This window comes from Dasypus novemcinctus, chromosome 7, assembly GCF_030445035.2.
Source record: "Dasypus novemcinctus isolate mDasNov1 chromosome 7, mDasNov1.1.hap2, whole genome shotgun sequence".
Lineage (NCBI taxonomy): Eukaryota > Metazoa > Chordata > Mammalia > Cingulata > Dasypodidae > Dasypus > Dasypus novemcinctus.
Genome location: NC_080679.1, coordinates 114,475,972 through 114,493,656, shown reverse-complemented (window position 1 = coordinate 114,493,656; position 17,685 = coordinate 114,475,972). Strand labels below are relative to the sequence as shown.

General features: G+C 37.9%; 1 protein-coding gene across 2 annotated transcripts in view; it reads left to right on the top strand.

Annotated features, from left to right (window-relative positions):
• UBXN4 (UBX domain protein 4) overlaps positions 1 to 17,685 on the top strand; it is a 61,628-nt gene that overhangs the window by 16,937 nt on the left and 27,006 nt on the right. For both annotated transcript variants that reach the window (XM_004480159.5, XM_071216472.1), the window contains exons 5-8: positions 57 to 234; positions 9,294 to 9,387; positions 16,453 to 16,507; positions 17,255 to 17,419. In XM_004480159.5, coding sequence (XP_004480216.2) covers positions 57 to 234; positions 9,294 to 9,387; positions 16,453 to 16,507; positions 17,255 to 17,419 — 492 coding nt within the window. The remainder of the gene's footprint in view (positions 1 to 56; positions 235 to 9,293; positions 9,388 to 16,452; positions 16,508 to 17,254; positions 17,420 to 17,685) is intronic.

Sequence of the window (17,685 nt, the reverse complement as noted above, 5' to 3'; positions counted from 1 at the left end):
TTTGCCATAGCAAATTTAATTCTTCTCTGTTAAATTCCAATTTGTCTTCTCCCTAGATGCACTCCTTAAAAGGTGTGGTATCAGTTGTGACTGAGAACCAGTCAGAAAGTTCAGTCTCTACTCTGTCCACCTCACTGGAACCTAACAACACTTGTGAAAACTCTCAGTCCAGAAGTACAGAGCGGTGTGAGAGACCACCCACTTCTCCTAATACAAAGTCAGATACTGCAGCAGGTAAATTTTGAATGCATCCTTTTGGGTACAATAGAAATATTTCTTTACTTCATTATAAAATGTAGGTCATAGATTTAGTAGCTTTAAAAATAAACATATTGCCTGGAAATTTTCAAACATATAAAGAAGTAGAGAGAACAGTTTAAGAATCTGTTGCAACCAGGCTCTAACCCTTATTGTTGTAACTGGACACTTCCTTGGCCCATCTTTGGTCTCCCTTATAACTATTTTACCCCAGCCCCCCTTACCTCGTTAACAAGTTCTCAAAGATTCTACAGAAGCAGTTGTGCAAAGGGTACTAGAATTCAGGTAACCATGTCTTTGAGGGGCTCAATTATTAACACTTGGGATTTCAAGGGACAGTTAGTTATGTGTTGGTAGGGCATTCATTGATGCTCATAGAAATAAGAGATCTATGGATAGATATGAAATCAGCTGCTTTCTCTTGTCCGTTTTCATTCTCAGAATTTCCTTTGGCTTTCCTTTACACCAGTTCATGACCTGAGTGTGTCATGCTTAGAGCTACGTCATGATGATCCTGGGAACTTAATTCCCCACCAGTCATTGGGTTTAGTTTCCTGGTACAGATTTCCAAAATGAAGTCAAAGGCATACCTTGGTTATTGGTCAGCATACAGTGGACCATGGTTTGACATTGGATAGGTGTCAATCCATGGTCCAGTCGCAGTAAGGGGACACAAGTATAGTAAAAATGTCTTCATCCCTTGTACAAGAGTTGTTGGTAGAGTCTTAAAAGGGGTATTTGTCTAGTGTGCCCAACTGTTCGGTACAGTTTTGTCAGCCTGGGCACAATGGCTGTTTTTGGTTGGATAAGCTTGGGACTTTCATATATGTAAAATGTTCAGGAGCATCTCGGGATATTACAAAATAGCCTCTGGGAGACAAAATTGCTCTTGATTGATTGTTATCACTCTAGAATCTAGACTTTTTTACATTCTCTGTTATGGGCCCTCAGGTCCTTATAGGCAGCCATACCTGCCATAAGTTCCAGGTCATCCCCAGCAGAGCGTAAGTTCCATCACATGTTGGTTACTTAGACCTCCAGCAGAAATGGCTAGTCTCAATCTCTATGGTTTGGGCTGTTAAAAACTGATCACCCTGTGGATAAACAGATCCTGGGGTAGTAAGCCCTTTCACTCTATTGTTCTGTGTTCACTTAAAGAAGCAACAGAAGTCCCCGATCAGTAGCAGATATCTAACTAACGTTCTTCACATTACGTGCTGCCAGTGCCCTAGGATCATTTTATTCAGGTCCATTCCTTACTATGATTTGAGAACATAGCAAGAAATATTGTTCAGTTTGCCATTTTATTTATCTGTATATTGGGCATTAAGCACTTTTCCCTGTTAAAATCCATTATCCAATACATTTGAGACCCAAATTTACCGGAAATAAACACATTGATGGACTAGAAAGGGTAAATGTAAATATAAATTTTTCCATCTGCAAAAAGGGAAAAGGTCCCACCTCCTGCCTTAGAGCCTATTTTTGTGCAGAGCTTTTTATAAATCCTTTCTTTCTTTGAGATGTATGTAAAATTTTTAAAAGATATATAACCTTTTTGCCACATTTACAACCCAAGAATATCTGTGAGAAATTTTTGGAATGTAAACATGAAGAAAGGTAGCACCCTTCTCTTATTTCCTTGGGGGTCAGGCTCTAAGTTTTAACTTTCCTCTGGTTTTAATAATCCATTGGATAGAGGCAGTTAACAAGGGCCCACCCTAATTACCAGGTGAATTGAACATGAGCTACATGACAAATGTTGCCAAGTCCTTTTACATGTATCCAGGACTGTATCTGGTTGACTATATAAATGAGTTAGTGTTCATTCTATCCTTGTACTCTTCAGCAGATTGCCTGTGATTTGTCACATTGTGGTTTCATGCTTATTCAAAAATAAAATTGTTTCCTTTATCAAAAAAAAAACAAAAACAAAATAAAAAGCATTGCTTAGCTTTAGGTATTAGTTCATTGTCAGTATCAGTATTGTTTCATCTGTGCTCTCATCTCCACCACCTATTCCTTTTCTTCCCACGTACTATTTAGTGGTAAATCGCAGGTATAATATCGTCTCATAAATTTTTTTTTTAAGATTTTTAAAATTTTTATTTTATGTCTTTCCTGTTCCCTGCCCACCCTACTCCCCCAGTTGTTTGCTTTCTGTGTCCATTTGCTGTGTTCTTCTGTGTCCGCTTATATTCTTGTCAGCGGCACCAGGAACTTGTGTCTCTTTCTGTTGTGTCATCTTGCTGCATCAGCTCTCCATGTGTGTAGTGCCACTTCTGGGCAGGCTGCACTTTTTTAGCGCTGGGTGTCTCTCCTTACAGGGCACAATTCTTGTGCATGGGGCTCCCCTTCGCAGGGAACACCCTTGCGTGGCACAGCACTCCTTGCATGCATCAGCACTGCGTGTGGGCCAGAAGGTCCAGGGTTTGAACCCTGGAACTCCCATGTTGTAGGCAGATGCTCTATCCATTGAGCCAAAGCTGCTTCCCTCATAAATATTTTGATATGTAGTGCTAAAGTATAAGAAGGGACTCTATAAAACAGATGAAGTTGCCTTTAAAAAAAATATTTTATTATAGAAAATTGCAATCACATACAAAAGTAGAATAGAATAAGAACCCAGTACAGCTTCAATGATTGTCAGTGTTTATCATCTGCTTCCCTATACCACCATCCCTTCCAGATTATTTTATTTATTTTTTTTAGATTTATTTTATTTCACTTCCCTCCCCCCCCCCCACCCACCCCCGCCCCAGCTGACTGTTCTCTGTGTCCATTTGTTGCGTCTTTGTCTGCTTCTGTTGTTGTCAGCGGCATGGGAATTTGTGTTTCTTTTTTGTTGCATCATCTTGTGTCAGCTCTCCGTGTGTGTGGCGCCATTCTTGGGCAGGCTGCACTTTCTTTCGTGCTGGGCGGCTCTCTTTATGGGGCGCACTCCTTGCGGGTGGGGCTCCCCTACACAGGGGACACCCCTGCGTGGCACAACATGGGCCAGCTCCACATGGGTCAAGGAGGCCCGGAGTTTGAACTGTGGACTTCCCATGTGGTAGATGGTCGCCCTAACCACTGGGCCAAGTCTGCCGCCCCAGATTATTTTAAAACCCATCACAGGTATCAATGTCATTCTTAATCTGAAAAAAGGTAACTATCTAAAAGATAAGAACTTTTTAAAAAAATGTTCTATTATCTATATCACATCTAGAAAATATAACAGAATTCCTTTCTGTCATCATTATCTGGGCAATGTTTATATTGCTGTAACTTTTTTTGTTTGAATTAGAGTCCAGTATTGCTATGGGTTGATGGGTTTTTTGATTCTTATTTAATATAAAGATACCCACTCTCATAATGGTTTTTTCTGTACCTTCCCACAGTCTGGATTTGCTGCATCCCGTGGTACTATGTAAATATTCTTTTGTCCCTATTATTTTCTGTAAATTGGTCGGTAGAGATACTGGCTTGATCAGATTCAGGTTCATTATTTTTTTGGCAAGTCTTCTTTGTAAGTGATGATGTATATTTCCATCAGGACGTATATGATACCTAATAATCCAAATTTTTATTCATTATGTTGGGGTTTTTTTTCTGCTTATTGAGGTTTTTTTTCAATCTGGAACTTTTTATTCAGTAATTAGTAATTAAATATGACTTCTGATAAGCTATTTCACCCAGTATTGAGTTACCCATAAAGTTATAAATATATATTGTTTACCTTCATGTCATTTATCGAATGCCAAACATAGAGAACTTTATAGGTGTACCATTGGAATTCTTCTAGATGACATCTTGCCATTACTTTTTTTTTTTTTGAAGATTTATTTATTTTCAAAAATTTCTCTCCCCTTCCCCCCTTTTGTCTGCTCTCTGTGTCCATTTGCTGTGTGTTCTTCTGCATCTGCTTGCATTATCAGGCAGCACCCAGTCTAGCCATTACTTTTAAATTATATTATGTATCCACCCAGTTGTACATATCTAGCACTTTTTTTTCCCCTTGTCTGCAAATTATCTTCAGAAACTTTGTTACTGAAATGAAGATACATTATGTTCTTGACCTTCATTTTATTTGTTTTATAGCTGAAGTGGGGAACCACCCCCACTCAGGTTTTTCCTCAATTTAACAGATTTTATAAAAGCAGCTGTAGGTACACAGAAATATTACAGAGTTCTCATATACTACCCTATATACATACCCAGTTTTCCTTATATTAACCTTTTGCATTAGTGTGATAAATTTGTTATAGTTGGTGGACCACTATTATAAGAATTATATTATTGGGAGGCAGACTTAACCCAATGAATAGGGCGTCTGCCTACCACATGGAGGTCCGCGGTTCAAACCCCAGGCCTCCTTGACCCATGTGGAGCTGGCTCATGCGCAGTGCTGATGCGTTCAGGGAGTGCCCTGCCACGCAGCGTTGTCCCCCACGTGGGGGAGCCCCACACGCAGGGAGTGTGCCCCGTAGGGAGAGCCGCCCAGCGCAAAAGAAGGTGCAGCCTGCCCAAAAATGGCGCTGCACACATGGAGAGCTGGCACAGCAGGATGACCCAACAAAGAGAGACAGAGATTCCCGGTGCCACTGATAAGGATAGAAGTGGTCACAGAAGAGCACACAGCAAATGGACACAAAGAACAGACAACTGGGGGGCGAGGAATAAATTTTTAAAATCTTTAAAAAAATTATATTATTAACTAAAGTTCATACTTTACAATAATATTCACTCTTTGTGTTGTGAGATTTTTGGGGGTTGTTTGGTTTGTTTTTTAACTTTTTTTTTTTTGTTTTTAGATGACTAGGAATTAGTTTATTGGTAGGCACACAAGTTGGGTGAGGACTGTGTTGACAAAACCTTTGCAAGTACAGGACCTGCTACTTGTCCATATAGGCAACATACTTTTTCCCATTTTAACTACTTTGAAGCATACAATTCACTGTTAAGTTACCATTACCTCCATCCATTATAAAACCTTTTCTGTCATCCGAAACAGAAATTCTGTACCTATTAAGCAAAATTTCCCGTTTCCATTCATCCCCCACCCCATCCCTGGTAACTTGTAATCTACTTTTATCTCAGTGAATTTGCATATTCTAGTTATTTCATATGTGATATCATACATTATTTGTCTTTTTGCATCTGACTTATTTTAGTCAGCATGATGTCTTCAGGGTTCATCACTTTACAGCTTATATCAGAACCTCATTACTTTTTTAGGGCTGGATAATATTGTGTTGTACGTATATACAACATTTTGTTTATCCATTCACCATTGATGAGCATTTGGTTTGCTTCTACGGTTTGGCTGTCATGAATAGTGCTGCTGTGAACATTAGTGTTACAAGTATCTGTTCATGCTCTTCTTGCCATTCTTTTGGGTATATACTAAAAGTAGGATTGCCCATTCACATGGTAACTCTTATATTTAACTCTCTGAGGAACCACCTCAGATGGCTACACCATTTTACATTTGCATGATCAAGAGTTCTTACTTCTCTGTACCTTACCCAACATTTATTTTCGTTTTTTTTTCTTTCCTTCAATAATAGCCATGCTAGTGGATGTGAAGTGTTATTTTATTGTGGTTTTGATTGCATTTCCTGAATGGATGATATTGAATGTTTTTTCATGTGCTTATTGGCCATTTATAAACCTTCTTTTTTGAGGTACTGGGGCCAGGGATTGAACCTGGGATCTCTTGTGTAGAAAGCTGGCACTGAGCCACATTGGCTCCCTTGAGTTGGTTTTTCATTCGTTTACTTTTTTTTTTTTAAGATCTATTTATTTATTTATTTAATTCCCCCCCTCCCCCAGTTGTCTGTTCTCTGTGTCTTTTTGCTGCGTCTTGTTTCTTTGTCCGCTTCTGTTGTCGTCAGCGGCACGGGAAGTGTGGGCGGCGCCATTCCTGGGCAGGCTGCACTTCCTTTCGCGCTGGGCGGGCTCTCCTTACGGGCGCACTCCTTGCGCGTGGGGCTTCCCTACGCGGGGGACATCCCTGCGTGGCAGGGCACTCCTTGCGCGCATCAGTACTGCGCATGAGCCAGCTTCCACACGGTCAAGGAGGCCCAGGGTTTGAACTGCGGACCTCCCATGTGGTAGACGGTTGCCCTAACCACTGGGCCAAGTCCTTTTCCCCTCGTTTACTTGTTTTGTTTTGATTTTTTAGGAGGCACCAGGGCCGACTCTGGGACCTCCCATGTGGGAAGTAGGCACTCAACTGCTTGAACCATGTCTGCTCCCTATTGACATTTTTATAATATTTAGCTTCCACTCCATGAACAGGGGATGTCTTTCCACTTATTCAAGTCTTTTTAAATTTCTTTCAGCAATGTTTTGTAGTTTTCCATGTACAATTCCTGTACATTCTTGGTTAAATTTATTCCTAATTTATTTTAGTTGCTATTGTAAATAGAATTGTTTTCTTGATTTTTCCTCTTCATATTGTTCATTGCTGGTGTATAGAAACACCACTCATTTTTACATGTTGATCTTGTATTCTTCCACTTTGCAGAATTCATTTATTAGCTCTAGTAGCTTTCTTTTTACTACAGTGGAATCAGTAGTAATGTCCCGCCTTCATTTCTTCTTTTGGTTATTTGCATCCTCTTTTCCCCTGCCCCTCCCCCTTGTTTTTTTTGGGCAGGCTTGTCAATTTTGATCTTTTCAAAGAACCAACTTTGGGTTTTGGTAATTCTTCCAGTGTTACTATTTTGTATATCATTGATCTTCATTCTAATCTTTATTATTTCCTTCCTTCTACTGACTTTTGCTTTCGTTTGCTCTTCTTTTTTCCTGTTCTTCTTAGTGTGAGCTTAGATCTCTAATTTCAGGTTTTCCTTCTTTATTTTAAGCATTTAAAGCTATACATTTCCCTCTGAGGAATGCTTTTGCTACATCCCATGAGTTTGGTATTTTGTGTTTTCATTTTCATTGATCCTAAGATGGTCCCTATTTCCCTTCATTTAGTTAAATTTATTTATTTTTAAGGTACTGAGACCAGGAATTGAACCTGGGACCTTGTGTATGGGAAACACATCTGTTTCCCTGAGTCGGTTTTTTCATTTGTTTGCTTGTTGTTGTTCTTGTTTTAAATTTTGTTTTGTTTTTAGGAGGCCCGGGAACTGAGTGCGGGACCTCCCATGTGGGAAGCAGGCACTTAACTGTTTGAGCTACGTCTGCTCCCCATTTTATTTTTTTAAGAAAGATCGTTAATTTCTTACTAAACTTAGGCTTATTGCCAGTGATCACCAGGTCTTATCCATGGTTGCATTAGTTGGTATGCTGGTAAATGTTTGCCAAGCTCTCTTAAAAAAACAAATTTTTTTTATTGTTTGCTGATTTCTGAGATATAAATATTCTCACTATGGTTCATTTCAGACCACTTAGATAATACCACTGAATGCAGAGGTAGGTAAGGGTGTGCACCTTCAGTTCCTGTGTGATGGTATCAGTGCACTACTGACAACATTTCACTTATTTAATTTGTTCTATAATTTTATTACTATTTATCTCAATATTTGAGAAATATCTGCCTGTTTCTTGTAATTTTTGATTTCTCAAAGACATCAAGTTTTATAAACCTCCAAGTTCTTTCATGATACAGAATCGGGAGCCAGTTATATAGGCTTAGGGCCTGTGTTTAAGACTCTCAGGTGCTCTCACCTCTCAGCTGTTTTGGTGTTTAATATCAACTTACTGTTTTCTGCTCTTTGAACTTTTAAAGTCAATGAAGAAGATAAAACACAAATAGATATGGCATAATTCTATCACTTTGAATATTATATCAGTTTCCTAAGAAGTAGGCATACTTATACTTTGTTCATCATTTTATATTAGACTTAATGAACCCTTTTTGGTTGTTGTTACCTTTTTTCACAGTCATTCTTCCTAACTCTTTACAGTGTTCTAAGCATTTTTACAGTTTTTAAAATATTTTTTCTAAACAATGCGTCTAATAATCCTTAAATATAATAGGAGATAATTAAGAATAACAAAATTATAAGAATTAGTTAGTAATAATAATTATCTCTCCTAGTACTGTAGTAACTAAAGCACTTACTATGTGCCAGTCTTTGTAAACTTATAAGTGCTTTACTTTACCTCATTTAGTTCTCACAACAATCCTATGAGATTACTATTCCCATTTTACAGATGAGACACAGAGAGTTTAAGTAACTTACCAAAGTGACAGAACCAGGACTTGAACCCCAGCTTTGTGGCTCCGTAGTACATCTTCTTCCAAAGATTGTAAATGTAAAGAAGAATCAAATTGATGATGAATGGTAAGGAAGGAAATGACAGGTTCTAGGCATTCATCAAAGAAACACCAGACCATAGCTGTCCTCTAGATGAAATTCAGTCATTCAGGAAATCCTTAAAAAGAATACCGTGTGGCTTAGAGCCTCTCTGAGGAGTCACTCAGGTTGGCCCAAAGGATCTGCTTAAGCAAACCAAAGTCTAGAACCATACCAAGGTTTAAACTTGGCTTCTAGAGCTGCATTGTTCAATACTGTAGCCACGTGTGGCTATTTATATTAAAATTAATGAAAATTTAAAATAAAGTAAATGAAAAAAAAATTAAATACAGTTAGGAATTCATTCCCTCAGCTGCACTAGCCCTATTTCAGGTGCTCAGAAGCCACATGTGTCAAGTGGTGACCATATTGGACTGTATTGAGATTGGACAGTGATGATCTAGAATAAAGCCTACTCATGGCTAGAGCACACTTAATCTGCTTCAGTATCCCCTTTTCTGCCAGCTTATTGAACAGTTCTTCATATTTTACCTCTGACCTTTGTATTTTACCTCTGAACTTCACCTTGGTGGCTCTTAACTGGATAATTTATACTTTATTTCATCCAGATCCAAACTTCAATTTAGTAGTAGCTCATTTCTTATCTCCTGTTCCATTCTTACAGAAAATATGTAATGTTTAAGAAACAAGATTATTCATAAATGTTTTAGCATAAAAGTTTATGTCTTTTAAAAATTTGTATTAATTATGGTATTCTCTTATTTCTTCTTAATAATTAAGGAGGAGAAAGTTCAGGCCATACTACTCCTTCTCAGGATCCTAGTGGATGTTCTAATCAGAGACCTGCAGAGGACCTCACAGTCAGAGTGGAAAGGTTTGCTCTTACTTTTTCAAATAGTATTTTGTTAAAAAGCCAGTGATTTTCAGTTAGCTCATTAATTTGCATGAAAGCTATAAATGTATACAAATGAAGTTTCAGAATTCTGGTCTGAAATTTTTGACCTCCTGACCAACTTATTTATACCCTTAAGGTAACAGTCTTGAAAGTTAGGCTTTTGTTTATCTGTGATTGAAGTCATTAGTCACTTACAGGTCTGGTCATTCTATGTTTGGTACATGTGTTTCCATCTGTCACTTCTGCTTTTATCTGTCTATATAGCCTAGGTTAATAGGCTTCAAGTGGTAAGAACTTCAGATAATTTTATGACCATACTCAATCTGGGTGTGTACTAAGTATCGATAATTTTTTAAAAGTTAGTCTAATAATCACATACAAATTTCAGACTTTCTGTTGTTTCTAGTTTAGTATTTTTAATAATACAGTACTTTTCAAATCCTAGTTTTAAGCTGTGTTTCTTAAGTGTTATTTGAGCTGTGAATAGTTAATGAGGAATCAGGAATGTTTTAAATTTTGAGTTAAACTATTTAGTGTTATAGTGTTACATGGAAGTAAAAATTTTCTTAGAGTAGATATTCTCTGGATCACATAACTGCTATGGGAAAATAAGCTTCAGAATGATTGTTGACATTGGGTCTTTGAGGTCACCCAAGACTCAAGAAAGATCAGCTTCCTTTCAGCAAAAGCAAGATTCTGATTGTTTTGGGGCAGGAGCAGGGCCATGATTTTTAGGTAAAAGCAGGATAAATCCTCTCACATTGGGAGGAAATGGCATAATGTTGGAAGAACCGCAGCAGGGAAACAAGGTTCTCAGCAGTGAATCCGCTTTCATTTTTTCTGTTTTGGTAACATACACTGTCCGTTTTTGCTTGTCTGTGAAGACTTTAAACACACCCTCATTTTTGAAGGAAATTTTTGCTGGATACAGAATTCTTGGCTGGCAATTTTTTTCTTTCAGTACCTTATATACATCATATCACTTTGTTCTCACCGCCGTGGTCTTATGAGAGGTTGGCACTTAATCTTATTGCAGTTCCCTTGTGTATAATGCTTTGCTTTTCTCTTGCTGCTTTCAAAATCCTCTCTCATATTTGTCATTTTGCATAGTAGGTGTCTTGGAGTAGGTCTGTTTGGATTTATTGTTTGGTTTGTGTTGTCCTTGGATATTGATCTGTATGTCTTTTGTAAGGGTTGGAAAGTTTCAGTCATTATTTTCTCATATATTCTTTCTGTCCTTTTTCCATTCTCTTCTTCTGGGACGCCAATAACACATATGTTTGTGCATTTCGTGTTGTCATTCAGTTCCCTGAGACTGTGTTCCATTTTTTCCGTTCTTTTCTCTTTCTCTTCTGTCTTTTCCAGGTCAGATGTTCTGTCCTTGAAGTCACTTATTTTGTTTTTGAGCAATTCAGATCTGATTTATGTGCCTCTCATATATTTTTGGGGAGTTACTAAGGATTGAACCCAGGACCTCATACATGGGAAGCAGGCACTCAACCACTGAGCTATGCCTACTCCTAATGAGAGTTATTTTTTTTCATCTGCTTGTTTGTTTTGTTATTGGGGGGTACCAGGAATCAAACCCAGGACTTTGTACATGGGAAGCAGGTGCTCAACCTCTTGGGCTATATCTGCTCCCCTCTAAGTATTTCTTTTTTTAGGTGTGCCTTTCTGCTGAAGCAGATTTATTGTTGAAACTTATTTTATTTTTATTTTTTAAATTTTTTAAAAATTTATTTCTCTCCCCTACCCCCCCCCCCACCTCCACCCTCTTGTCTGCTGTCTGTGTCCATTCACTGTGTGTTCTCTGTCCACTTGCATTCTTGTCAAGCAGCACTGGGAATCTGTGTCTCTTTTTGTCACATCATCTTGCTGTGTCAGCTCTCCATGTGTGCAGTGCCACTCCTGGGTGGGCTGTGCTTTTTTTTCCCACACAAGGGAGGCTCTCCTTGCGGGACGCACTCCTTGCATGTGGGACTCCCCTATGCAGGGGATACCCCCCATGGCACAACACTCCTTGTGTGCAGCAGCACTGCACATGGGCCAGGACGCCCTGGGTTTGAACCCTGGACCTTCTGTATGGTAGGTGGATGCTCTATCAGTTCAGCCACCTCCACTTCCCGGTATTTTTTTTTATTAAGATTTATTTTATTTATTTATTTCTACACTCCCCTTTGTTGTTTGCTCTCTGTTTCCTTTTTTTTTTTTTTTTTTCTTAAGGAAGCACCAGCAACCAAACCTGAGCCCTCCCATGTGGGAAGGAAGTACCAAATCACTTGAGCCACTTCTGATCTCTGCTTGTTGCATGTCTCATTGTGTTTTTCCTTGCCTGTGTCTCTTAGTTGCATCATCTTGCTACCTCAGCTCGCTACACCAGCCGTCATGTCCGATCCCTGTCTTGCTTGTCCTCTTTAGGAGGCACTGGGAACTGAACCCAGGACCTTACCCTGCCACTGCGCCCCCCCCCCCTTGTGGTAGGCAGGTGCCCAACTGCTTGAGCCATATCCACTTCTCTCTGATGTGTTTTTAATTTTATTCATTATGTCTTTCATTTTTATAAGCTCTGTTACTTTTCTTTGTAGGCTTTCACATTGTTCTTTATGCTCACACAGTGTCCTTTTTTTTTGTTCCCCCTCCTTCCTGTGATGACTCCCTCATCTGTTTGCTCATTGTTTACGCTTGTCTGTTTGTTTTTACTCATTGTCTGCTCGTTGCATCTTTTTTCTTTAGGAAGCACAGGAACTGAACCCAGGACCGCCTATGTGGGAGATGGGTGTTCAGCTGCATGAGCCATGTCCTCTCCCTGCTCTTTTTTTCCCCTAATTTCTGCTTGTCTGTCTGTCTTCTTAAGGAGACACTGGAAACTGAACCCAGGACCTCCTTTGTGGGAAGTGGGCACTCAACTGTTTAAGCCACATCCACTCTCAGTGTCTTTTTTTTTTTAATTTATGTTACTTATTTCTCTCCACCCCTCATTTTCACATTTTCTGTGTCTGTTTGTTGTGTGCTTGTCTTCTTTTTAGGTGGTACCGGGTACTGAACCTGCAACCTCCCATTTGGTAGGCAGGAAGGACCTCAAGTGCTTGAGGCACATCTGCTTCCCTCAATGTCTTAATATCCTTTATCTTCATTAGTCATATTTTCCTTCAATTCTTTGAGTTGATTTAGGAGATTGTGTGATTATCATTAGTTATTTTTTAAATCCTGTATATCTTCAGGATATTTGATTTGTTCTTTTGGCTGGGCCTTCTATTCTTGTTTTCTGGTATGGTTTGTAAGTTTTTGCTGATGTCTAGGCATCTTATATGTTGTTGGATTTACTCTCATAATCAATTTCTCTCTCCTGCCTAGTTTCTTTTTTTTCCCACAGCTCTTCTTCGATTTTTGGTTCAACTTATTGTAAGTCTTTAAAATTGCCAGTTTAAATTATCAGAATTGGGCCAGGGACTTAACTAGTGAGGTGCAGATTGTCTCTTGGGGCTTAAGAGAGACCTAAATACAATTTTTCTGCATGCAGTATCCTGACTGGCCAGCAGATGCCACTCATCGGCAAACCTTTCCACTGAGGTATTTTCTTTAACCTCTGCTTTCCAATGTTTTTGGTATGGCCAGAGCCAAGATTCAGAGCAGGCTGTGCTGGCCAAATACACTGAAGAGAAGACTTCTCACTCGTCCTTCCTCTTCCCCTATAACAACTGACAGGAGGAAGACGTCTCTTTCCTCTCCTTTGGCTACAGTGATCCAAAGATTTTATCTAGGCTTTCCGTCTTGAGAGTGGGGAGTGGGAGCGCTTCCCTGCCACCTCGAGGATTTAGTAACTCATGTTTATTGTTTTGGCTCTTTGTCTCTGTCTCTCAACCTCCTAGGAGTTGCACAGCACTGTCGTAGTCTGCTGACCCCCAAAGCAGGTCCCTGCTTTGGCCAAAAGACCTTTCTCCATTGTTTTTATGAGGGAGTTGAGCCCTGCCTGCCTACTCTGACACCATCCTCCTGGAATTCTGATGCTAGTTTTGACAATGGTTACACCTCAGCCAGGGCTACATGGCCACCCTGGGCAACTTCTCCAAGGCCACCTTGGATGCCATGTCCAAGACCTACAGCTTCTTACCCTTGACCTCTGGAAAGACGTGGTCTTCTTCATCTCTCCCTCCTCAGAATTTCACAGACCATCTTGTAAAGACCCATACCAGAGTCTTTGTGTAGTAGACCTAGGTCCTATGTGGGTACCATGTAGGATTTTTATACAAGAAAGGTAAAATGACTTAAGAAATAAAAATATAAATATACATATATTTATATTCATATAAATATACATATTACATATAAATATACGATATACATAAAATATACATATATTTATATTCATATAAATATACATATTAATATACATAAGTAATTTTTTAAAGCATGTGCTGTTAGGACCATGACATGAAGTATATGTGGGCTGTGGCATTTTTAAAAAGATACTAGTATAGAAATAGGATGAAAAGATGATAAACTTTTGATAATGAAACAATTTTTATTTGGAGATAACTTTTCACTCCTTATTTAACCTTTGAAAAATCCACATCGTTTGGTTATATGATTAAAATCTTATTAATATAATCACTTTAAATTGTTACTGAGATTAATTTTTCAGACTTAATCTATATAAATTATACATAAGATTAAATGAATTATGTAATTTATCATACTCAACCTGTTGAAAGTCTGGGTCCTGATACTACATAAGCATTTGTCCATTCTATTGATCTGAGTTTATATCCAATTAATGAATCTTGTTAATCAGATTTATAGACACTTCTAAGTAACTGATAACACTAATCTCTGTAATTTTCCTACCCCAGATGACCTCTTTGTTCATCAAGGTATATCCTTATTGCACTCATCCTTGCTGTCCCCTGCCATTGACTCTTTGATGCCCTTATGCCTCTGACTCACTCATCCATGACATCCTGTGCAGGGTTATTGGACTTTGAAACCCTAAAGTTCTGCCAGTAATCCTGTACCTGAGAACCGAACTGCTTGCCTTTTTTTTTTTTTTAACCTAGATAAGTTGGGCCCATAAATTCCCGTGGTATAATCTGATATTTACAGAATTATGTAATTCCCATGTGTGTAAAGCAATATTGATACATTTTTATGACATTTTCTATGCTATGTTTAAAATATATTTTATGCAAATGAAAAATCAAGCCTTAAAATTTAAATGTAAGATTCCATCTTCGATTTCAGCCTGTAACATCTATTTCCAGGAACCAGGGTTTTGGAAAATTAATGATTCCATATCATATCTTCAGCTTCTTTCTCATCTAGCTTTAAGAAAAATTAATTTTTTTAGGGGAAAAAGTGAGCTAATTAAATCGATGTCATTTAGCTTAGAAATTCCTCCTATCTTGTATGTAATAAGAATGTCTTTCGGTCTTGAACTGCTTTTAGTGAAGGAAGTTGTGTTTTTCGGTTTGTTTTTTTAGGAGGTATTGGCATTGAACCCAGGAATTGAACCTAGGACCTTATACATGGAAAGTAGGCAGTCAACCGCTGAGCTATACCCGCTCCCCTAATTGTAGTTTTAATTTGCATTTCCTTAATGGCTAATGATATTGAGCATCTTTTCTTGTGTTTATTGGCTATTTGTATATCTTATATGGAGATCTCTCTATTCAAGTTCTTGGTCCATTTTTTTATTGAATTATTTGTTGAGTTGTAGTTCTTTATATTTTCTGGATGCTAAAACCTTTATCCATATATGGTTTGAAACTATTTTCTCCCATTTTGTAGGTTATCTTTAAACTTTCTTGATAATTTCCTTTGATACACAAATGTTGTTTTTTAACCAAGATATTCTGTGTAGCAATTTTTAAAAGTTAATTTATTCCTGCCCTCACCCCCCCTCCCACCCCTGTTGTTTTGTGCTTGCTGTATGCTTTCAGTGTCTGTGTGATGTGTGTTGTTCTGTGTCTGCTTGTCTTCACTTTAGGCGGCACTTGGGAACTTCTAGAGTGGGAGAGAGGTGCTCAATCTCTTGCACCACCTCATCTCCCTGGTCTGCTGTGTCTCTTATTGTCTCTTCTCTGTGCCTCTTTTTATTGTGTCACCTTGCTGGGCGAGCTTGCCACATGGGCCAGTTTGCCTTCACCAGGAGGCCCCGGGAATTGAACCCTGGACCTCCTGTTTGGTAGATGGGAGTCCAGTTGCTTGAGCAATACCTGCTTCTCCAAAAATGATTTTAATTTTGATGAAGTCAAATTTGTTTATTTCATTGCTTATGTTTTGGTGTTATATCTACGAATCTATAGGTATGTCTCAGGTCACGAAGATTTGCCCTTGTATTACCTTCTAAGGGCTTATATTAGGTCCCTGATCCATTTTGATTTGATTTGCTTTATTCTTTATGGTGTGAGGTAGGAGTCTAACTTCATTCTTCTTCTTGTGGATATCCAGTTTTTCCAATACATTTTTTTTTAATGAGACTATTGTTTTCCCACTGCATGTACCCTTTTCATAGATGTATGGGTCTATTTCTGAACTTTCAGATGTGTTCCACTGATCTATTTGTCTCTGTACCATTAGTTCTTAATTGTTGGACTTAAAATTGGGAACCAGATCAGTATATTTTGGTGGTATTAATAGTGGGTGGGTTTTTTTGCTTTTATTTTTGACAGTTCTGTGCTGTTTCTGTTTACTTCTATGTAAGAAATAAAGCATTTATAAGTTACTGTTGTATATATTTGAAAAGTCAGTCATATATAATTAAAATGAATATCAGATAAATCAGACCAAAAAAAGTGAGGGGTAAAGGTAAGTAGGTGTTAAGGTACTTAGAGGTGGAATTGGGCCTTTGATAGCTCCTATTGACTCATAAGTAACTATGAATCAGGAATGAGTTAGATAAGTTGGGCTATGCGTTCAGGGAATTTTCATGTCGATTTCGACATTTTTCCCAGTTGCTTTTAAATGAATCTCCTGAATGTATTTGATGTTAAGATACAATATGCCTCAGTTAATGCACTTTTTTTTTTTAAAAAAAAAAACAAACAGACTAACCAAGAAACTTGAAGAAAGGAGAGAAGAGAAAAGGAAAGAGGAAGAACAGGTAGAGTTCATGCATGTAGCATTATTTTACTCTTCCACTGCGTAAAGGATGCTGTGATTATTCTATTCAGTTTGACAGACCAAGGATATCTTCCTAATTATAGTTAATTGTTGCAGCTTTGTGAAAGGGGAATTATCTGTCTTCGATAGTAGGATCATGGTGGATACTTTTTTTTTGCTAGAAATAAATTGGCTCTCCTCTTCCTCCGCTGTTATTCTTTTCTGCTAAGAATAAAGGGCTGAGCTAAAATTGTTTGGTCTGAAGCACAAGATCAAATTTTTTAGTTCCTTTTTGTGAAAAACAAATACATAGAAATTCTGCTGTATTTTTCTTCTCATTGTGTATTTTAGTCCATTCCTTTTCCTCACAATATACATCAAAATTGCATCTTCTCTTTGGAGTTCTAATATAGAAATATTACCATTTCTTCAGACCAATTAAATGATTGCCTTGTTGCTTTTGGAGGGTAGCACATTCATCTTAAAGAAATAAAGATCTGTAATTCTGCTTGCTTTCAAATTACACTGACCACCTCATAATCTTAACAGATCTATTTGCAAAAATTTATAAGTTGATAGACATTTGGCCATTTACCATGCTGTTAATAAACTCTACCCTTACATTTTTAAGTTGTTTTATTCTTTTAGCTAAACCCTTAATCAGTTTTCCCTACATTCAAAATAATACATGGGTCAGACTCTCAAATTATGTTTTTAGCTCATAAGACTTAGTTTTTCTTTTATTCAGAAAGAGATTAAGAAGGAAATTGAGAGGAGGAAAACTGGAAAAGAAATGTTGGATTATAAAAGAAAGCAAGAAGAAGAATTAACAAAAAGAATGTTAGAGGAAAGAAACAGAGAAAAGGCAGAAGACAGGGCAGCTCGAGAGCGTATAAAACAGCAGATTGCATTGGTGAGTATTATTTTTAGTGCTTGACCTTAGGACATTTGTAAAATGGTTTTCCCATGCACAGTGGCTTTGGTTTTCTGTAAAACAGTACAGACAGAAATAATAGATTTAATTGATTCAAAGAGTAGTGATTCTCAACTTCATTTTATTAGAAATTGTATATTATGTTAAGAGATAGTTAATTCTTTAGATGATTTTTTTTAAAGTAATTTTTCTCCTCGTTTTGTTAAGTTGTAAATTTTATCAAAATAGTTAGAAACATCTCTTTA